General features: G+C 42.0%; 1 protein-coding gene across 5 annotated transcripts in view; it reads right to left on the bottom strand.

The window, feature by feature from the left end:
• Positions 1–24,312, bottom strand: part of tub (TUB bipartite transcription factor) — a 110,735-nt gene that overhangs the window by 4,645 nt on the left and 81,778 nt on the right. For 3 of the 5 annotated variants that reach the window (XM_024003397.3, XM_024003398.3, XM_070447328.1), the window contains exons 2-8: positions 22,455–22,506; positions 16,672–16,834; positions 11,375–11,512; positions 4,979–5,131; positions 4,070–4,191; positions 2,728–2,919; positions 2,116–2,228 (exon numbers count right to left, since the gene is read on the bottom strand). In XM_024003397.3, the coding sequence (XP_023859165.1) occupies positions 2,116–2,228; positions 2,728–2,919; positions 4,070–4,191; positions 4,979–5,131; positions 11,375–11,512; positions 16,672–16,834; positions 22,455–22,506 (933 nt within the window). The remainder of the gene's footprint in view (positions 1–2,115; positions 2,229–2,727; positions 2,920–4,069; positions 4,192–4,978; positions 5,132–11,374; positions 11,513–16,671; positions 16,835–22,454; positions 22,507–24,312) is intronic. The other 2 variants (XM_024003399.2, XM_024003400.2) reach the window with 2 other exon arrangements.

Here is a 24,312-nt window from a genome sequence, read left to right as displayed (position 1 = left end):
TACTTCACAGCAGGGCCGTTTTAAAACATTTGTTGAGTTTTTGTGCACAAATGCCTTCTTGAACATGTGAACTTTCATGTGCCTTAATCACAAACTTGTACAGGATCCGTAAATATGAATAAAAATGTTTGATTATGGAGAAAGCCCTGAGCTATATTGAATTTGTTCTTAACTGACTTGCCTAGTTAAATAAAGGTTAAATAAAAAAATAAGAATGACAGGATCCGTCCTTGCTAGTCATGATTGGTTGAGATAATGGAGGGTCAACCKTGCTGACGGTTGCTGGCCATGAGTTTACATGTGAATTCTGTGAAAAGAGATGGGTGGGGCTAATTCTTAAGAGCGTGTGAATGGGCATAAAAAGAGCTCATTAGAAAAAAAATCTGTTAAATTTGACATAAGCCCCCACAGTGAAATCTGGTCACAGAAAGTACGTATTCATACCCCTTTACTTACTCCATATTTTGTTGTGTTTTTTTTTCTTTCTCACCCATCTACACACAATACCCCATGATGTCAAAGTAAAAATGTTTTCAGATTTCTTTGCAAATGTTTTGAAAATAAAATACAGAAATATCTAATTTACACAAATATTCACACCCCTGAGTCAATACCTGTTAGAAGCACCTGTTAGACTGTTAGAGTGTTCAGAAAAAAATAAGCAATCACGTTTGGTGTTCGCCAAAAGGCATGTGGGAGATTCCCCAAACATATGGAAGTAGGTACTCTGGTCAGATGAGACTAAAATTGAGTCAGATGAGACAAAAATTTTGGCCATCAAGGAAAATGCTGTCTGGTGCAAACCCAACACCTCCCATCACCCCAAGAACACTATCCCCACAGTGAAGCATGGTGGTGGCAGCATCATGCTGGGGGAATGTTTTTCATCGGCAGGGACTGGGAAACTGGTCAGAATTGACGGAATGATGGATGGCGCTAAATACAGGGAAATTCTTGAGGGAAACCTGTTTCAGTCTTCCAGAGATTTGAGACTGGAACGGAGGTTCACCTTCCAGCAGGACAATGACCCTAAGCATACTGCTAAAGCAACACTCGAGTGGTTTAAGGGGAAACATTTAAATGTCTTGGAATGGCCTAGTCAAAGCCCAGACCTCAATCCAATTGAGAATATGTGGTATGACTTAAAGATTGTGGACACCAGCAGGAACCCATCCAACTTGAAGGAGCTGGAGCAGTTTTGCCTTGAAGAATGGGCAAAGAACCCAGTGGCTAGATGTGCCAAGCTTATAGAGACATACCCCAAGAGACTTGGCAGCTGTAATTGCTGCAAAGGTGGCTCTACAAAGTATTCACTTTGGGGGGGGGTGAATAGTTATGCACGCTCAAGTTTTCTGTTTTTTTGGTCTTATTTCTTGTTTGTCTTACAATAAAACATATTTTGCATCTTCAAAGTGGTAGGCATGTTGTGTAAATCAAATGATACAAACCCTCCCCAAATCCATTTTAATTCCAGGTTGTAAGGCAGCAAAATAGGAAAAGTGCCAAGGGGGGTGAAAACTTTCACAAGCCACTGTAGACATACTGTAGTCAGTGCAGACCCACCCACATATCCTTATAGGAAGTGTCTGCCAGGGTGTGTAGGCTGCAGCAGTGCCCCTCTCCCCTCTCCAGTGTGCCCACAGGGTCTCTCTGTCCTTGTTTTAATCGACCCTGGCCCCCTGGCTGCCAACACGCAGGTGTRGCTTCCTCATCCCAACAATGAGCGCTCAAACGGAAGTAATGAATCCAATTACTTTGTCTTCTCCAAGAGAGCAGCCAGGTGTGGGCCTGCATAGCCCCCAATTCATTACAGCATATATCAAACAGCACATTCATTCAGCTACTCCAAAAAGGCAAACGTCCTTCWTGCATAATATATTTAAGGTTAGAGAATCCCATGGAYTTGACAAATAAGTATGAGCATGCACTCAGTAGCTTGCTCTACTCTACATTGTTGTAATACCTCTGCCCATAGGCCTACAGTCTGAAAGAGAAACAACCATCTTCCACAGTTTCTTGGAAGGTAATCTGGATTTCCCATAARGATGYGCTCWTTATTGTGAAAATGGCAGCTGCAGCCKCGTGGTCAGAAGAAACAGCAGCAGACTCACTCACCTCAGCTTCCCGATGAAACTCTCCCCCCCTCGAGACAGATCAGTGGGATCGATGGAGATGAGGTAATTAGATGTTTTGCTCTTCTTTCTCTTCCGTCCAGCTAACAGGAACACCTATGGCAAGAACAAATCCAATTAGCAYAGCAACTTCATCAGAAACAACACCATCATCAATAAGCCCTGGGACWTGAGSCTGCAACARCTAAATTAGCCTCATCTAACCAGCTCCACTAAACAATCAAAGCATGTACTCATTTCACAGCCTGTCACGGTTGATTGGTAGTGCTAATTCATAGTGTCATGATGGTATTTGACACCAGTTTTTGTTCATAGGCAGAGGGCCAAGTGGTGTCAGGATGGATGGTGGCCCTAAAGCAGTGCTGTTCAATTCTGGTCCTGGAGGGCAGAAACATTTCTGATTTTTGTTTCAACCTGGTAGTTAATTGCACTAACCTGGTGTCCTAGGTCTAAATCAGTCCCTTATTAGAAGGAGAGGATGAAAAGCAGTCGTTTTTTGGCCATCCAGGACCGACATTGAACAGCCCTGCCCTAAAGGGTCACACTTTGCGTTCTGTCAGTGTGATAAGTATTTATCCTTCTGCTCCACACTCACCTTCTTCCCATCCTCCCTCTCCAGGTGGAGGTAGTAGGTAGGGTACATGCCTCGGTCCATGCCCTTCTTGTCTCTGGTGATCCTGCACTTCACTGTGATCCCCTGAGGGGCTGGTCTCAGGGTGAACTCCTCCAGGTCGTCCACGTCGATGGCKGGCTCACTGACGGGAGGGGTGGACGCTGAGGCTGCCTCCTGATGGACAGAGATAGACGGCCCATCAGCCCACACCCCGTTCAAAACATCAGATTACCGGACCTTCGGCTGTTCTGCTTCCCTTCCATTATAAAACGGTAATGGTTATTATAAAACATCCATTGGGGACTGAAACTACATTAGCACGTTGTGTTTAAAACCATGAGGCTGTGTAGACACCATCTGGGTTTCAACAGGGGGTTAGATCCACATGGAAGGACCAGGCAGCGAGGAGACATGATTAACAACCAAACTTGTAGTAACAGACAGACTGTGTCTCAGCAGCTTGGTGACATGGTCAGGTGCTCAGGGTAGCTTCTAATGTCACTCCTGATGTCAGGTGCCTCTCTAAAGCCCACAGTACACTAAGGAGTCACTTCCCCTCAACCTCCTCGAACCACAGGAGACTACACAGCCCACCGCCTCCTCTGACTAGCTCTACCTCTGAGTCAGATGGCAGGAGAGGAAACAGCAAAGAAAAATAGCATGTTCTCACACCACATTTCCTGCAGGTTTAAAATATTCATACAAATAATAAATCAGCAGTTATTTCGGCATATGACAGATGATGACAAGTCAGAAATACCAGAGCTAACCTAAGACGTASTGGACTGTCATTTGTCTTTTCAGGGGGGTATWTTAAATAGCATTTCAAAACTGCCAGGGGGCCAAAGGGCCAGGGTATGTCATCTGCATGATTGAAAGCCATGCCAACCGGAATATTATATTCAGCTACCAAAGAGTTCAGCAAGGACATGATTCAGAGAGGCAGTTTGATATACAAAAGTTCCAATTTCCCCTCTCAGATGGATTCATGAGACTGCTTAGGTTCTGAGATCCAGGGAAAAAACTCCCATTTCCATTGGGTAAAACTATTCACATCAGAAGATGTCTGGGCTGCTTCCATGTATCAACAAACTACAGTGCAAATGACAATAATAAAGATACACAAGAGGAATAGGTTGATCATAATGTAGCCCAAAACACAAAACTGCTCCATCGTCATTCCCCAAATGGACTAATGGCTGAGCCCCGCTGAYCAGAGGAACAAAGCAAATAGAGGGTGCATTAGTGCACACTGTGTGTAAAGTAAAAGCTCCATCCAAGAGTCAGGAATCAATAGATGACCACAGAGCATCAYATGGTGTACCTTGCAGGACTTCTTGCTGGTYGCAGAGCCTGGCCGTGTGTTACTGTTGAGCTGAGAGGAACTGGAACTGACTTCATCCTCGTCATCCTCCTCTTCGTCAAAGTTCATACTACTAGAAATACCTTCAAACAGAAAATACATAATGTAATGGCATTGTCGTGCTCCTAGTAATGCTGTTTGAATAATAACAGAACTGTAAATGCATGCTGCACCATACACCAAGCACTGTACACAAAGACACAACACACAGGAACATAGACACATACGCCTGTTCTGAAACATCAGTTCATGGAGAGGTTTGGATACACTACTGTCTAAAGGCAGGGTAGTGTTCTGGGTAGAGTCTGAACTGTATGAGGCTCTCTCTCCAACAGGGAAAGAACCATGAAAAGCTGCCAATACACACCTGTAGCGTGCTCACTAAAAGCATTACAACATAAGCCTCAGGTCATAGTATACCTGCTGCTTCCTGAATTGGTTGGTTGCCCATGACAATTTTTAAGAAAAATMTATCTGTCACTGTACAGTATGTTTTCAGCTATCAAAAGGTGGTGGAAACTGGAAACCTATTTACCAGGAGGGACAAAACAAGTGGAGTACTGTTGATGTTTTAAGTAAGGTGTTATTCATGATGTAATAAGCATGATGTTACTGTTTAGTTGGCTTAGATGTTATTGTTCAGTTGGCAAAGATCTCAGGGGAAAGAAGAGCTGTATTTGACAGMTCTTACTGTATAATAAATCCAAGGTCCCCACAATCTCATAATCTCAGACCAATCACTGCATGATTGGAGAGGACAAGTGCCAATCACTCTCTGACCTGTGTTTCAGACCAATCGAAGCCACAGAGGGACTGTACATGTACACAGATCAGGCTYGAGGCCAGGGATAGGCCTATATGTATTGATACCTTTCTTAAGCATGGTGACCCTCAGGTCCTGCTTGCCCTGTGGCTGAGCACTGATCACAGCATCTCCCTCACTCCCCTCCTCCACGGCCCAGTGACCCACCGTCATGATCTGGATCTGGCCCTCTTCCTGGAAGGACGCCGGCCCATCGAGTCCTGCCACACCACCACACCCAACCAGCCCCATCAGGGTCAGACCTCCATAGTCGTACAGTAACAGTAGTAACACACATGCATTAGATCATGCACAAACATACTGTTATGTGTCAACACTCACACATAACATGCCTACATGCATGCAAACATGACATGGAGAATGAATGGAAATCTGTTGGAAAAAACTCAAACTACAGTATAAGTAAATGGAGTCTAGTAGATGACATTTGCCTGGGTAATACGGGTCATGCAGTAAAATTCAGCTTTGAATGCCTTTGTGGGTTGATGTGGTATATTTTCGGCATGACTCTTAAAACTTCCGCTGCTTCTTTGCCATTCAATTAGCCTGCGTAACAGGGCAGAACATGATGTCCCTGCTGCTACAGTCAGCTACTGACTCAGCCAATCAAGCACCAGATTACTAGTCCCTTTCACACAAATGGAGTGGTCGGGAGCCTCATTTCTAAACTGTGCGTATGTACAAAATATACCCCAAAACATGCGTGTGCCAGTCTTCATGCAAAACTTGACATGAGAATGTGGTCACCTTCCTGCAAACTTTAGACCATGTCGTACGCACAGTTTCGAGTGGTTGAAGTATTGCTATTGCAAGCAGGCAAGTGGCCAAGTATTTTGTGCAACTGGGGATAATAAGATGGACATGTTTGTCATATTTCTTCTATTKTTTTTAACGAGCACCTTATCAACTGCATATGCACCAAAACCCCTGTTGTTTTGACAAGTGGCAAATAATCATTCATGTTGATTAGGGGAGAAATCAGGTTGGTGTGCACTGTTGAAACTAACACAACTCAAAAACCACATGGAAACTGGAAATCATTTTTACATCACTTGTTAGAGGTCAACCTGCTGATGACAACCAGCTACATTTCGTAGTGATGCATTTTGCTGTGGGGGTGTGGCCAAAACGGAAAGAGAAACGCAACACTTATTTGTCAATCACTCATACTGATATCACGTTGAAACCAGTAGAATGAGAGGGGGGAGTCGGGTTACARGTCCTGTTCAAACTAACCTTACTAAAAAAACACAGAATCTGGGAATAGTATGTATATCACTGGTTAGAGGACAACTTGTAGAAGACAGCCAGCTACATTTAGGATTGTTGCATTTTGTTGAAAGTGGGTCACCAACGCAGAAAGATAAATAACACTATTTTGTTAATCAGTCATATCGGTTTAAACTAACACTATTCAAAGGCCACACTGAATCTGAGAATCATTTGTATATCACTGGTTAGAAGAGAATTTGCTGTAGACAGTCATCTAAATTCTAGAATGTCGATGGAAGTTGTGAGGATGCCGAAACAGGGAAGGAACAATCAATTGCTTTGTTATTTAACTTCAACAAATCACGACCCGCCATAGGATATCAACAGTACAAGGGTTAGCTGTTATTTGAGTGATAAATCCATGTATTGGTGTGAGGCCAGTGACTTTTATACAGAGAGCATTTAAAATGTTAGGTTAGGTTAGGGTTGGTTAAAATTATAGTAGAATTCGAAGTCTCAAGACCCCGGTCTTGGGGTAAAAGGATGTGTAATCTGAGGTAAAAAGGATGTGTAATTACCCTCAATTCGATGTGGTCGAAACGTGATGTTGTTTTAATGTAGTAACAGATACGGTTTTAGTACAGGAAATTAGCACAAATAATCTAAAATCTAATATGTCCTTTGTCTCGCAGCTAATATGGCAACAGAAACCTGAACATTTACAGTTGAAGTCGGAAGTTTACATACACTTAGGTTGGAGTCATTAAAACTCGTTTTTCAACCACCCACAAATTTCTTGTTAACAAACTATAGTTTTGGCAAGACGGTTAGGAATTTACTTTGTGCATGACACAAGTAATTTTTCAAACCATTGTTTACAGACAGATTATTTCACCTTTAATTCACTGTATCACAATTCCAGTGGGTCAGAAGTTTACATACACTAAGTTGACTGTGCTTTAAACAGCTTGGAAAATTCCAGAAAATTATGTCATGGCTTTAGAAGCTTCTGATGGGCTAATTGACATAATTTGAGTCAATTGGAGGTGTACCTGTGGATGTATTTCAAGGCCTCCTTCAAACTCAGTGCCTCTTTGCTTGACATAATGGGAAAATCAAAAGAAATCAGCCAAGACCTCAGAAAAAAACTGTAGACCTCACAAGTCTGGTCCATCATGGTGAGCAATTTCCAAACGCCTGAAGGTACCACGTTCATCTGCACAAACAATAGTACGCAAGTATAACACCATGGGACCACGCAGCGGTCATACCGCTCAGGAAGGAGGCGCGTTCTGTCTCCTAGAGATGAACGTACTTTGGTGCGAAAAGTACAAATCAATCCCAGAACAACAGTAAAGGACCCTGTGAAGATGCTGGAGGAAACAGGTACAAAATGATCTATATCCACAGTAAAACAAGTCCTATATCAACATAACCTGAAAGGTCGCTCAGCAGGAAGAAGCCACTGCTCCAAAACGCATAAAAAAAGCCAGACTGTGGTTTGCAACTGCACATGGGGACAAAGATCGTACTTTTTGGCAGAAATGTCCGCTGGTCTGATGAAACAAAAATATAACTTTTTGGCCATAATGACCATCGTTATGTTTGGAGGAAAAAGGGGGAGGCTTGCAAGCCGAAGAACACCTACCAACCGTGAAGCACAGGGGTGGCAGCATCATGTTGTGGGGGTGCTTTGCTGCAGGAGGGACTGGTGCACTTCACAAAATAGATGGCTTCATGAGGATGGAAAATTATGTGGATATATTGAAGCAACATCTCAAGACATCAGTCAGGAAGTTAAAGCTTGGTCACAAATGGGTCTTCCAAATGGACAATGACCCCAAGCATACTTCCAAAGTTGTGGCAAAATGGCTTAGGAAACAAAGTCAAGGTATTGGAGTGGCCATCACAAAGCCCTGACCTCAATCCTATAGAAAGTGTGTGCGAGCAAGGAGGCCTACAAACCTGACTCAGTTACACCATCTCTGTCAGGATGAATGGGCCAAAATACACCCAACTTATTGTGGGAAGCTTGTGGAAGGCTACCCGAAACGTTTGACCCAAATTAAACAATTTAAAGGCAATGCTACCAAATACTAATTGAGGGTATGTAAACTTCTGACCCACTGGGATAGTGATGAAAGAAATAAAAGCTGAAATAAATAATTCCCTCTACTATTATTCGGACATTTCACATTCTTAAAATAAAGTGGAATTTTTACTAGGATTAAAAGTCAGGAATTGTGAAAAACTGAGTTTAAATGTATTTGGCTAAGGTGTATGTAAACTTCTGACTTCAACTGTATGTTAAACTGCAATCAAGATTAAAGAATAGTAAACTGAGGAGAGGAACATTTTCTCTCCAGTGTCTCTCCGGAGCACAATGTCCATCTCCTTGCCTACCCACACCAGTGATAAACACACCACCACAATATGGGAGTGGTCCAATCCTATCAGATTTTGGAACCATTCCTATTGGACTCCTATGGGATTCTATCTTATAGGATCCTACAGGATGGAACCCCCCCAAAAAACTATCATATTTTAGAACCCGTCCTCTCGGATAAAAACCTCTAGGATAGGACCTGTAGAATAGAATCCTATAGGATAGGTTCCAAAATTATGTTCTATTGGATTATAATAGTTTTTTAAAAATTGGATTTGGGGGATTTTTTGACTAGGATAGCCTTTTCAGAAATGATGGACAGATATTTAGTGTCAAATTTACATAACGGTTATAAATGAGGCCCCCTGGTCATTACTGCTTCAAAGCCACTGATATACTGTTTTTCCTCATTCTCTTCTGTCTCACCACCATAGCAGTGCAACAAGCGATTAAATGAGATGAGCCAGATGAAATCACGGGCGCTAAAACGCACATTTTGAAAGAGTGTTTTATTGCTCCCAACTGAATTAGTGACTGTCTTTTTAACACTGATTACACAAGAATTACTGCTGCTTTCAGAGGGAGATTGCAGCCTTTTGTTAGTGTGGCGTTAGCGACGCAGCCAACCCTCGTTTCAGAGAGCAGCGGAGTGTGTGTATGTGTGTGTGTGCGACGAGGTAAGCCATCATTCCGTAAGAAGAAAGGGGCTATATCGGTGTTGAATGACATTGTGACTCTGGTCTGAATAATCACTAGCCCTAAATGAATCACATTGGAGGACAAAACAATAACATTGAACAGATGAGTAAGGATTACAAAAGCATCCTGAGATGACAAACAGCCATGTTACCTACACTACCATTCAAAAGATTGGGGTCACTTAGAAATGTCCTTGTTTTTGAAAGAAAAGCACATGTGTTCTTTTTTAAATAACGTCAAATTGATCAGAAATACAGTGTAGACATTGTTAATGTTGTAAATGACTATTGTAGCTGGAAACGGCWGATTTTTTATGGAATATCTACATAGGCGTACAGAGGCCCATTATCAGCAACCATCACTCCTGTGTTCCAATGGCACGTTGTGTTAGCTAATCGAAGTTTATCATTTTAAAAAGGCTAATTGATCATTAGAAAACCCTTTTGCAATTATGTTCGCACAGCTGAAAACTGTTGTACTGATTAAAGAAGCAGACTAGTTGTCCATCCAGTCTCAGCTGTCCATCCAGTCTCCCTGTTGCGCTGTCTTAGGCGTCTCACAGTACGGACGTTGCAATGTATTGCCCTGGCCACATCTGCAGTCCTCATGCCTCCTTGCAGCATGCCTAAGGCATGTTCACGCAGATGAGCAGGGACCCTGGGCATCTTTCTTTTGGTGTTTTTCAGAGTCCGTAGAAAGGCCTCTTTAGTGTCCTAAGTTTTCATAACTGTGACCTTAAATTGCCTACCGTCTGTAAGCTGTTATTGTCTTGACGACCATCCACAGGTGCATGTCCATTAATTGTTTATGGTTCATTGAACAAGCATGGGAAACAGTGTTTAAACCCTTTACCATGAAGATCTGTGAAGTTATTTGGATTTTTACGAATTATCTTTGAAAGACAGAGTCCTGAAAAAGGGACATTTCTTTTTTTGCTGAGTTTAGCCCCATTATTGTGTATACTTATTCATCTTGTGTTACTATTTTTTATTTTTTTATAATTTTTTAAAATATGTATTGTTGGGAAGGGCTCGTAAACAAGCATTTCAGACAGCCACTGGCAATTTATGTTATTTTTAAAATAATTTTTTCATTTAACTTGGCAAGTCAGTTAAGAACAAATTCTTATTTACAATGACGGCCTACACCGGTCAAACCCGGACAACGCTGGGCCAATTGTGTGCCAATTGTGCACCGCACTATGTTGTGCGCTGCACAATCACGGACGGTTCTGATACAGCCTGGAATCGAACCAGGGTGTCTGTAGTGACGCCACAAGCACTGAGATGCAGTGTCTTAGACCGCTGCGCCACTCGGGAGCCCCGAAATAAATACAGTATACTAATTTGATTATTGAAACTCAGAAGTTGAGAYAGACATCAAAGTGAGACAGGGAGCACAATTTCACACTTCCATTTCAATTCATACGGCTTACATATGAAGTCTGTATCAAGGCCAAGGAGCGTTTCAGCAGCCACTAAGGTGTTTACTTGGCAGGCAGAGAGGACCGACTTCTCTAACATCATTACTCAGATTAGATTTTGGACAGACTTAGCATCTGAGTGCATGCTTCACTTCTCTGTAAGGGCAGCTTGATTAGCTTTAGAATGCCACTATGTGCCACCAGAGATGGAGACATGAACAGAACTGAGTCCAATCCAGCTTGAGGATGTTTGAAAGGATGAGTGTGTGAATGAGAGAGACGCATACAGCCAGGTACCTGATGGAGCATTGGGAAGAGGCATCTTAACATTGACTTTTTAGAGCTCAACTCATTAAGACAATACAACAATATAATACAGCTATCAAAGGAGACCAATTGGGAGACAAATACGTAGTCTGGTGGCCATGCAACTAATTTCATGCAATCTATTTTACTCTACATGATACAAAAGTGGTATCTCTTGCTCTGCACAACACTCTCACATGGTGAATTTAATTCTGGCACAAAATATGAAACTTCCTCCTCATTGAAAACCTGAGGATTTCAATTGGATCGTTTCATTTCCATCACGGTAGGAGACAGAGCTGAGCCAGACGGAGACGTGCTGTACAGTTGACCAACAGACAGAGAGAGAGGACCATGCATGCTGCTGTAGCCTGTCTGCCTCTCGGTCTGTCTGGAGGCAGCAGCAGCAAGCCTGACCTTTGTGCTTCCCCTTCCTCTCCTTCTTGCCGCTGGCTGTCTGCGGGGTGGAGCTGGTCGATGCCTTGCCCTTTTTGGCTGAGCGAGGAGCCTGGTTGTCCGCTACCACCTTCACCTCCTCGTGTTCAGCTTCTTGCACTACACACGGCACGGCAGGAACCAGCGGACAGAAGGAATTAGCAGGCAGGTTGGGGGAAATGATGAAGATAAAATGAAGTAAGGGACTAAACAGAAGGGTACTGTCAGTTAAGGTTAGCCTATAGGGAAAGAGAAAGAACAGGTAAAGACAAAGTTAGCAGAGGACACTATACAAGGTTATAGGAAGCAGACACACAGCAGAGGCGTTTTTCTTGCCTGGGAGAGAACACTGTTTATCGCCTCATGTCAAACAGGTCATGGATGTGCTAGCTCTGTGAAAATTGCAAATGCACAGCGCACGCTCCTTCCAGCAACAACATGTTCCAGGATTAGATAATAACAAATGCATACTGTAGCTACAGTCCCTTGAAATTGGCACTTTGATTCTAACATGTTTATCTTAAATCTATCAACTGCTTGGTTGCCTTAGTATTTCCCCTACAACCTCCTCTGTTTTGCAGAGTGTCAGTGAATATCCAGTGGTGTGTCTCTATTCTCGTAAAAATTCGGAGCCTAGACCCGTCACCGCGGAGACATTCACAGTCTCATTGTGGGAACCCATTTCTCTTCGAATTATTCCAAACAGCTTCAAGGGGAATAATAGAGKAAATGCTTCAAAAGCTCRGAGCAGAGAGGGATGGAGAGACCTGTATTCTTGACCTAAAGTTACTGTTAGCATATATGGAAACTAACAACTGGTAGGCCTACATACTCTGTTTCAGATAAGCATGAAGTCAGTTTCTGAACTAGGTTAAATTAAATCAGTTTAGTCCACCTAAAATATTCTGTTAACAATGTCACTCTATATTTGCGGCGGTCAATAATATGCAAATATTTTCCAGGTTTTTCGCTTTATGATTTATCTACTGGATGCTAATCTTATTTATAGCAAAAGAAACATGCTATTTACAGTGGCAAGAAAAAGTATGTGAACCATTTGGAATTACCTGGATTTCTGCATAAATTTGTCATAAAATGTTATCTGAGCTTCATCTAAGCCACAACAATAGACAAACACAGCCTTCTTAAACTAATAACACACAAACAATTATACGTTTTCATGTCTTTATTGAACACCCCACGTAAACATCCACAGTGCAGGATGGGAAAAGTATGTGAACCCTTGGATTTAATAACTGGTTGACCCTCCTTTTTGCAGCAATAACCTCAACCAAACATTTTCTGTAGTTGTGGATCAGACCTGCACAACGGTCAGGAGGAATTTTGGACCATTCCTCTTTACAAAACTATATCAGTTCGGCAATATTTTTGGGATGTCTGGTGTGAACCGCTCTCTCGAGGTCATGCCACAGCATCTCAAATCAGTGGTTGAGGTCAGGACTCTGACTGGGCCACTCCAGAAGGCGTATTTTCTTCTGTTGAAGCCATTCTGTTGTTGATTTACTTCTGTGTTTTTTGTCGTTGTCCTGTTGCATCACCCAACTTCGGTTGAGCTTCAATTGGCGGACAGATAGCCTTACATTCTCCTGCAAAATGTCTTGATACAACTTGGGAGTTCATTTTTCTGACGATGATAGCAAGTTGTCCTGGCAGAAAAGCAGCCACAAACCATGATGCTCCCTCCACCATACTTTACAGTGGGGATGAGATTTTGATGTTGGTGTGCTGTGCTGTGCCTTTCTTTCTCCACACATAGTGTTGTGTGTTCCTTCCAAACAACTAAACTTTAGTTTAATCTGTCCACAGAATATTTTGCCAGTAGCGCTGTGGAACAGCCTTTTGTGAACCCCAGATGTGCAGTAATGTTTTTTTTGGACAGCAGTGGCTTCTTCTGTGGTGTCCTCCCATGAACATCATTCTTGTTTAGTGTTTAACGTATCATAGACACGTCAACAGAGATGTTAGCATGTTCCAGAGATTTCTGCAAGTCTTTAGCTGACACTAGGATTCTTCTTAACCTCATTGAGCATTCTGCGCTGTGCTCTTGCAGTCATCTTTGCAGGACGGCCACTCCTAGGGAGAGTAGCAACAGTGCTGAACTTTCTCCAGTGGACTGATGAACGTCAAGGTTTTTAGAGATACTTTTGTAACTATTTCCAGCTTTATACAAGTCAACAATTCTTAATCTTAGGTCTATTGAGATCTCTTTAGTTCAAGGCATGGTTCACATCAGGGAATGCTTGTTGTGAATAGCAAACTCAAATGTTGTGTTTTTTATAGGGCAGGGCAGCTCTAACCAACATCTCCAATCTCGTCTCATTGATTGGACTCAAGGTTAGCTGACTCCTGACTCCAATTAGCTTTTGGAGAAGTCATTAGCCTAGGGGTTCACATACTTTTTCCAACCTACACTGTGAAAGTTTAAATGATGTATTCAATATAGACAAGAAAAATACAATAATTTGTGTGTTATTATTATTTTATTTAACTAGGCAAGTCAGTTAAAACAAATTTAATTCAATTTTCAATCACGGCCTAGGAACAGTGGGTTAACTGCCTGTTCAGTTGTCAGCTCGGGGATTTGAACTTGCAACCTTTCAGTTACTAGTCCAACGCTCTAACCACTAGGCTACCCTGCCGCCCCAGTTTAAGCACACTGTTTGTCTATGGTTGTGAGATCAGATCAAATTTTATTACCAATTTATGATGACATCCATGTAATTACAAAGGGATCACATACTTTGTCTTGCCACTGTACATGGTATACTTTGAAATGACATACTACAGTACTTCTTTGAAAAATACAGAAAATAACACTTATAATATAAGTGCAATATGATTTTTCAATGAATCCAGATAGGGTACGTAAATAAAAGCTGGAATAGGAACTTATGAAACAGCATTTCCACTTAATACTGAACTTATCCTTTCATGGATATTATCTGAAGGATATACTGTAGATGTGGAAATGCATACAGTTTAAGGTTAATCAGATGGAAATACGAAAGGTACAGAGAACACGTAATCCCTCTTAGTGAGTGCTGAATTGATTCTTAAAATAGAGCCAAGAAAATGTGAGTTCTACAGAGAGAAAAACAGGGGTTAATCTAAGGATGGTGAAAAATAAGGACAGGAGAGAGAGAGGGAGATTCTATTTTTATCAAGACCAAACAGTGTGTATGCTTCCTTCACTAACAGCGTAGTGCCATCTGTGTGTTGTTAAGCATAAGGTATGAATCAAGGGACTCTCTCCATATGTTTGCTGCTGTACTAAATGAGCTCCAAGGCATCTTTTTTGACATCTTTGGAAGGATGGGGCTGAGATTGCAACGGGAAATATTCTGAGCAGTTCAAAGCTTCTGTGTCTTCTGTGTATAGCAGGGGCTGTTTGACTAGTGTCGGAGGGGAATATTTTCATCAGGATGTACACTCACTGAAGGAAGATGAAACATATACTTTGTATTGACGTCACTCCACTCATATGCACTGAGCTGTTTCTGAAGCTTTCATATACAGTCATCTCCAAAATGATTGGCACCCTTTATAAAGATGCGGAAAAAAGACTGTATGAAATAAATACAAATACTGAGCTTTATTATATGCAAAATAAGTTATTTAATAATAATACAATTGCTCAGAGAAAAATCTTTTGTTTAACAAGCAATAAAAAAATCTTTAAAAGATAGGGGTCGAAATTATTGGCACCACCTGTTTTCAATACTTTGCGAGGATAATGCCACTGAGCTTTCTTCTTTAATGTTTTATGAGATTGGAGAACACATTGGGAGGGATCTTAGACCATTCCTCCATACAGAATATTTTCAGAACCTTGATATCCTTCAGTCTGTGCTTATGGACTGCCCTTCAATTCAAACCACAGGTTTTCAATGGGGTTCAAGTCACAGCCCCATAACATCAAAGATCCACTACCATATTTACAATAAGTATGAGGTTATTTTCTGCATACCTCTAGTGTGTGTGGCCAAAGAGCTCCATCTTCGTCTCATCTGACCATAGCACCTGGTTCCAATCCAAGTGGCAATGCCTTTAGCAAACTCAAGACATTTACATGTGTTGGTTGCTCTCAATAAAGSCATTTTTATGGCAACCTTTCCAAATGGCCTATTGGCATGGAGGTGGCATCTAATTGTAGATTTGGAGACCCCAATATGCGACCAAGTTCTGTAATTGTCCAACTGTGACCCTTGGACTTTTCTGCCTACCGAACCATCTTCCTCACTGTGCGTGGGGACAAGCTACAAATTTCCTCTACCAGGCAAGTTTACCACAGTTCCAATGGTTTTAAACTTCTTAATTGTTGCCCTAATAGTGGTTAATGGTATATTTGGATTTTCAGTTATTTTTTTGTACCCATTGCCTGATTTATGTTGTGCTGGGAATTGTCTTCCTCTCCAGCAGCCAGCCATCCAGGCTGTGCTGTGTGGATGCAAGGTCTGGAGCCCAGACTCAGTCACTCTGAGTTGGGGATTAAGACTGCAGCTAAAGTCCCTCTGTGGAGATCAGTGGCCCAATCGCCACAGCACTAACACCATCTCTGRTCTATCTGGAAGGACTACTGCAGAGCTCTGACCACTAGAGTTTTATAGTTGAAAAGGCATGTACTGGTAAATCCTGGAGTCTCTCTCTCATACAAAGACACAAAGTTATTTCATGAATAAAGTATTACATGTTTATTTTGCCAACCTTGACATGGTATTGATAGATATCTCAGTATTGCACCTATGCAGAGTAGAAAGTAACACTAAAAAAGTCACTACAGTAGAAAAGTTTTCCTTTGGCCCAGGAGCTAAGAATCAATAGACGAACTTGATCAAACAGTGAGCGGCGCATAAGGACAAGAACATGGATACAGTAATTCAATCAGCCATCTTTCGCAAGCACTCTATGTGAGTAACCTGGATCAATACCATCCTGTCATGGCTGTGAATAGCCCTTGAAAGGGCCCCACGCCAGACCGTTACTGGACATCTCTGTAATTGCCCGGCACCAATGTAGCAGCTTCCTCAGAGATGAGAGGAAGCGGGTTCCTATGGTAAACAGCTGTTGATAGGGTCCTGGGTTTCCAAAATGGCATCCTATTCCCTATATAGTGCACTATTTTTGGACAGAGCATAAATAGTAGTAGCATACAGAGCCTAGCCAAAAGTAGTGCACTATATAGGGAATAGGGTGCCATTTGAGACATATCCCTGGTAATAGGGTCCTGGTGGTGAAAGGATCCTGGCTGTCTCTCTTACCGTGGTAGATGGTGCTCCTGTTGCTGCTGAGGTAAGACTCTACCAGGGGAGCCTGCTCCTCACACTGCTTGGTCCTGCGGGCGCGAGACCGCCCGTCCACATTGGACTGCACCATCAGAGGCTCCTGCCGCTTCTTCTTCTGCTTCTGCTCTAGGAGAGCTCGCTGAAACACACACACCACACAGATTCTTCAATGGTGTTCAATTAGTTTGGTATTATTGACACATGCACACACATATCTTCTAATATTGTGTCATATATAATACATTAACATGGATAGATATTTTCTAATTTTTTACCTTCACACACACACACTTTTTTTCAACTAACCTTGTGGGGACACAAAATTCCATCCCATTCAAAATCAATTTTTCCCTAACCCCTAACCCTAACCTTATCCTAAGCCTACCTAGCTCCTAACCCTAAATCCTAGAATAAGATTTTTACCTGTGGGAATAACAAAATGTCCCCAGATGGAATCATGTTGCTTGTTTACTATTCTTGTGGGAGACTTCTGGTCCCTACAAGTGTATAAACTCACCACAACACAACACACACACACCACACACCACACACACACACACACACAACACACACACACACACACACACACACACACACACACACCACACACACAAATCACACACACCGTACAGTGCACCTCACTGTAACAAGACACAAGACTGTGTCCTTGAGAGAACAATTATGTCTGTGTGCTTGGCCTCCAATCACCTGAGCTACAGTAGATTAAAGATTGATTGCTGGACAAACATGTGCATCTGCCCAGCCTGCAATCATACCAAGTCCAACTTAAACATTTCTGCTTGTCTTCATACGATGAGCTACAGAACACCTATCAAAGACAAGATCATCGGGACATGAGTTTGACCTGCTGACTTGTGTCTCTCAATTCGTTTACCTGTAGGTGGGTGATTGCCTTCATTTTATTTTGTTTTACCATTTCCCGAAGAGGAACCAGACTAGTTGACAGACGTGTCTTATAACAGTTCTATTTTAAACGTTTACATGCTTTGCAAGAATAATGATTTCCCTAATAATCTTGTTTACTGTGGGATTTTGATAAACACACAACATCATTTAATCACATGACTGACCAAGATAAGCCTGAACCTTCAGCTGCAGAAGTGACAAGTATATGAAAACATCATTCACACACTGACACATACAAACCAAAATTCATATCAACCTCTTCTTTTCCACACAATCTTATCCTTATCCGGTAGCTCAGTAGATCTGTGTCATTGCACAGATTCATTATCCTACTTTCACACAAAATAATTACTTTCCTTTTCCCACATGAGCAATTCAATTTATGTCATAATCCTAGTTTTGAGAGTCAACAAACTTTTTATCTTCCTGTAAAATTCAGCTTCTCCTGAGGACAGAGTGTTAGAGCTCCACACCTCAGTTCAAAATATAGAAAGCTTGAGCAAGAAGAGTTGTTCAAACTCCGCATGCACCATCTCAGGAACACCTCCTCAGAGCCAGAAAAATGGAATGTCTTCTGCTTCTGTAATTAATGTTTCAGGACCATGCCCAATCCGTTTCTCCTCAGCTCTATCCCCCTCTCTGGCAATGTGGAAATCTACATTAAGTATTACTACAGCTTGGGTATCCCTTCATCCTGCTGCAGTACAGCAGTCATTATGATTATGAAAGCTAACGAACAGAGGGAGATCCCAAGGCTGGAAGCTCATCAAATATTGAGGAATCCCAGATGAAGCAGGAACACACTAGACTGTACTCTGCTGTACTGTTTTGTCTGCTGTACCAGTAAGAGTGCCTTAATCTAAACCATGGTTGTGTCCAGTTGTCCACCCCTTTAAGTGGGCACTTGCACACTTTCTATAATGAATCGAAAAGTATTTGATTGGTGTTATCGTTGGCTAGAGGGAGTTTCCATGATAGGAAGTGTGCAAGTGGAGGGAGAAAAGGGTGGAGAATTGGGATTGGTCATTTAGCCATCACTTCAGCCATGACCAGACACACAACGTCTCAGCACACTCTAGCAGTGAGTGTGGAGGAGGAGGAAGCCTGAACTAAGTTAACAGGTGGAGCCATGGGAGCTCTATGGCTGTCCAAAACACACCAGTCAGTGTACAGTGAAATAACCAACTAATAAGTTATCTCCTCTTCCTACTCTCTCTCCCACTAACAAGATGTTGTCCTTCTCTCATGCACAATGCCTGACAGTGCATGTACAGCCAGGAGGTTACCATGAAATTCACATTTTGAAAAGCATGTGAGGTGAATAACCAACATCGCATGTGGCACCTTTTGGACCTAAAACAAAATGGTTACAGCATCAGGACTGGTTATGCAACTTGCTACAGTAACTCCTGACATTTCGATGAACAGACTTTTCAGGATTGAAGCTGGATGTGAATGCTGCTTAAGGAACACTGTTGCTTGGGTACCTGTCTCAGTAATGCAGTATGAATATCCATACCCACTTTGATATTCAAATAATGGCTTGTTCAGCAGGGACACCACACTAGGTGAAGAAAAAAAGGGAAAGTGTCTATCTTTCTTTTGCATAGAATATCTTTATGATTTGTTTTTGTATGTTCCTCGGTCTTTTGTGGAAAAACAGTACATTTAATATGTTCTTTAACAAACAATTCCTTTAAAACAGATCTACTCTGAGAATAAAATGCAAAAGTGGTGTGGTTACAGCAGATGGACGGTTGGTTTGAGCTTTCCTTCAGTCTTCAGTGTTTGCCTAATTGATGCAATCACAGGCTCCTTAAGTACTATAGCAAGAACACATGATGGAGGTCATACTGTACATGTCATGCTGAACAACCTTACAATGCATTTCCACATAACACATTAGGGCCGATGAAACAACAGAGCCCCATTCATTTTCAATGGAGGGAAGGGAAGTGGACGAGGGGAACGTTGGGCGATGCGAGCATGGGCGAGGGAGCATGAACAGGGCGGGACCAAAGTTGGGGAAAGCTGAACTTTATGCAAATACTCTGTGATATCGCGACACTATGAACCAATCAAAGCTCACTATAGCTTCCAGKCCCTACTGGATTGGCTGTTGATACCTAGCACTACCTAGCCTGCTTGCTAGGACCCACATGAGGGAAAAGCTATAGTGGATATCCAAATTATTGTGTATGTGGAAATCCCCTCTTAGCCTCAGATCCTTCTGTCTTCATATGCAAAGCAGCTGAGCAATAATGGTAATTCTGTCCTCAGCTATTGAGTGACCAAGCCATGGGAGTTTCATGGATAATAGACTCACAGTAAAGACAACCACATAACCAAAACCTCAAACTCAAGGCTCAAACCAATGCAACCAAAATCTATTTGACCAGTATGTCTCATTACTGTAACATGACAAATGGTTTTGTAAGAGGGACCTGGTCAATTCTGCAGAAAATCTACAGAGATACACAGACAAGCAGAACCGTCTGCAGCACACCATACCCCTGGTTCAGACTATAATACTGTCTCCTCTGTCACTAAAATCACACTGTGTGAACCCAACAGGAACTCCCTGAGTGAATACCAGCAGGCCACTGCAGCGCTGCAATGATCAGGATGGTTCTTACAAAGCTACAAATGCCCGGCCGTCCCGTCTTCAGTCAGCTGTTCATTCCACCCCAAAAAATAGAATACCATTTTTTAAACGTTTTTTTTATTTTCATGATGGTCTTCATCCATAACTGTCAGTCACACAGTTTTACAGTAATTATGCCAGCCCTAAGCACAATACGGTATGAAAGTGATGCGTCGTTTTCCAGGAAGTTGTTTTTGAACGGTGTTCAATGGGTAAAAACGTAGCACAATGGTCTTCAGCGCAAAAACATCATAAAAGGCCTCTTGCAGAAGTGAATTAATCCACAAACAGAAATATAACTTGATATACATTGAGCTCCAAAAGCATTGGTAGTGACAATTTTGTTGTTGTTTGGCTCAGTACTCCATCACTTTGGATTTGAAATGATACATTGACTATGAGGTTAAAGTGCAGACTGTCAGCTTTAATTTGAGGGTATTTGCATCCATACCGTCATCCATACCGTTTAGAAATTACATACATTTTTGTACATAGTCCCCCCATTTTAGGGGACCCAAAGTATTGAGACCTGAATGAATCGTGAATAATGATGAGTGAGAAAGTTAGACGCACAATTTGCGCATCTGTAATTACCTCACTCATCATTATTCACGATTCATTCAGGATTATCCACAATCATGGTAGCATCCACATTAATGTAGAAGTGTTTAGAAACATATTCTATTCTTACTTACAAAAAAGTGACTCCAAAATGACACAATACATTATTTACCATTAATTTCTATTGAGCACAAAATAATCTGCAACAAAACCAAAACAAACAGCAAATGCATCCAACAAATTTGTTACGTCACAAGTTTGATGTAGTCATTGTGGGCTATGAAAATGGGACCAAATACTAAACGTTCTACTACTTTAATACACATAAGTGAATTTGTCCCAATAATGTACAAAAAGTGCTGTAATTTATAAACGGTTCACATGATATGGATGAACATACCCTCAAATGAATGCTGACAGTCTGCAGTTTCACCTCATAGTCATTGTATCATTTCAAATCCAAAGTGCTAGAGTAGAGTACAAAACAACAAAAAATGTGTAATTTTCACTCTATATCTGTTTTCACGAATTTGATGACATAATCATCAAACCCATTCAAGGATTAGAGGATAGGACCCGGAAGAGTGACGTAGGATGACATCACTTGCACATCATATAGGTGAGAGAGTTTTGCAATGTTCATTAAAACCACTCCCATGTTTATCAGATCACTTAACAATTAGCATCTCCAACCATTTCCTGACTTTTAATCCTCTGAAAGAATTGGAGATTGATTTGTGTAAGCAGTGTGGAGTAGTGTTATCTTAAATGCTTGAAAGTCTCTCTGCTGATTTGGTTTATGTTAATGTAGTACCGTAAACTCTAATCCTCTGTCTATCCCTTTAATCCACTACGATTAGCCTCAGATCATCATTTGGAAAATAATCTCCTGCAATTTGTTCCTACATTTCAGGAAATGCAATAAATGTAACGTGTAGGGAGCGGTTGCTGATGTAACCCAGGGAGAGGTTGCTGATGTAACCCGGGGAGAGGTTACTGATGTAACCGGGGAAGAGTTACTGAATGTAAGCGGGAGAGGTACTGTGTAACCCAGGGAGAGGTTACTGATGTAACCCGGGGAGAGGTTACTGATGTAACCCGGGGAGAGGTTACTGATGTAACCCGGGGAGAGGTTACTGATGTAAACCGGGGAGAGGTTGCTGATGTAACCCGGGGAGAGGTTGCTGATGTAACCCAGGGAGAGGTTACTTATGTAACCCAGGGAGAGGTTACTTATGTAACCCAGGGAGAGGTTGCTGATGTAACCCAGGGAGAGGTTGCTGATGTAACCCAGGGAGAGGTTGCTGATGTAACCCAGGGAGAGGTTGCTGATGTAACCCAGTATCTTGATGGAATTACACAGGGCTGATGAAAATATGTTAATCAATGAGTCTCTTGAGTGTGTCACTGCTGTTTTCTACACTGTTTTTTTTTTTTACTGTTCTAATTACGTTGGTAACCAGTTTATAATAGCAATAAGGCACCTCGGGGGTTTGTAGTATATGGCCAATATACCACAGCTAATAGCTGTAAACCACACCTCCTCTGGCCTTATTGCTTAAGAGGAGGTTCATATCAGTAAGTGGCTGAGCTGCTCTGCTACAATACAGGGACATGGGAGACCTACCTGTCTGTCTAGCTTCTGTTGGCGGAGGTTGCTGCCCTCATCGTCCAAGGTACTGCAAAGAGCAAGAGAGAGAAACAAAGAGAGAGAGAGAGATGGTTAAAACAAAAGCTCTTTCCATTTCTTTGACATTCTACAGAACAGACACACACTCCAGATGAGTTTCCTCTCCTGTTTGTTAAACTGCGAGAACCACTTGGAAATTATGGGAAAAGGGGATACATTAATCTCTCTCATGAAGCTTTCCTGTGAAGCAGGTGATCTCTTGAAAATGCAGTGTCTGTCACTGGAGGAGACGCAGTAGTCATTGGGAGTGACATGTCATGTAGCCTAGGGAGCGACACATAACTCTTACGATTYCATTACAAAACGTGTAGAATGACATCATACAGAAATCTGTCAAAACAGCATGTATATGAAGTACTAGGGAAAATTCAAATCATAATCACAATTGGACGTTGATCTAACATCTTTATCCTGTGTGATCGGACTAAAAGGCAATGGTAACGCTCTGTCTCAGCCAGTCGCCATCGTTCCCATCCCTCCCACCCCCAAACACACGCAACCTCTAAATCAGCAATGACACACTCCCTGATTGCCCATTCACTCTGTGCTGCTTGGCATTGCCCAGACCGTTTAGACAAAAGGGTTCTTAATTAAAGACAATAAGAGGCTGAAGGTCAGGGGAAGGGGAACAGTGCTTCCTTCAGCTGTGTTGGGGGGGGGGGGGGGGGGGGAGATGGAGCAGAACCAGGGAGGTTCAATAATATGTGTATTTGTGGTTAGTGTGGTGTGTGTGGTGTGTGTGTGTGTGCTGTGTTGTGTGTGTGTGTGTGTGTGTGTGTGTGCCACATACACACAGAAAAACACTCACTAGCGACAGTCAGCAATCAAGTGTGTGAATGTGTTTCAGACAGGTAGATAATGACATAAACAGAGCTGTTACAATGAGGGTCAACTACCGCATTAAGATAGAGAAGACATGTTAATTGATATGCATCAGTGGTAAGCTAGAATGTGCATTAGACACCTCCACTCTTCTTGCCCCCACCCACCCTCATTGATGTCAATAACAACGTAGTCTGAACAGTACCCATTGACCCCCCAACAGTCATGCATTAATGCTGTCCCTATTGGGAACATAGCGCTGGTGAAGTTCCTAGTAAGTGTTTTATATGTTTTACCTGCAGTGCAGAGGGATGTCTTAGCAGATATTCTATTTTGATGTTCCCTCCACAGAATAGTTAGAATGTTGTGCTGTCTACCAGCATCACATGAATAATCAATGAGGGTTGTCGTCGTAAAGAAAACAATTAGCTCAAATGCCTTACATTACGTTTTACATAATAAAACAGAGACATATTGTTCACTGATACACTCTTGTCTAATACACTCAATATGATACAGGTTTTCAATTGCATTTCTCTGAAATCATGCCAATTCCACAATTTCTGTTGCCAAGTCCTTGATGCAATTTATGCTTTTAAAAAAAAKGTTTTTTCCTTGGTTTAAATATCGAACATTTTCATAGGAATTGGTGATGTATGATTGTTGTGCAAGCACTTGCACTATATTCAAGAAGCCTGTGTGTGTACAGTATGCGTATACGTCTCTTAGTATGCACAATACAGTACGTGGCCCACATTTAAAGATTGTGTACTTTAAAGTGTTAGGCACTTTTTACAGTAGGTAGATATGTAATTGTTAGCTTCTGTGTACAGTAGGAACAGTATAGGTAGCCTGGCATCCCTCCCTGGCAGTGCTGTGTGTAGTGCTGTGTGTGTTTGGCTGTGACCTGCCGGAGTCAGAGTGAGTCTGATAGTCTGGGCTGGCTCAGAGCTGGCTCACATGGGATTAATGA

Source organism: Salvelinus sp. IW2-2015, linkage group LG15 (genome assembly GCF_002910315.2).
Source record: "Salvelinus sp. IW2-2015 linkage group LG15, ASM291031v2, whole genome shotgun sequence".
Taxonomy (NCBI): domain Eukaryota; kingdom Metazoa; phylum Chordata; class Actinopteri; order Salmoniformes; family Salmonidae; genus Salvelinus; species Salvelinus sp. IW2-2015.
Note: the sequence above shows the minus strand (reverse complement) of the source record. Positions and strands in the feature narration are given on the sequence as shown.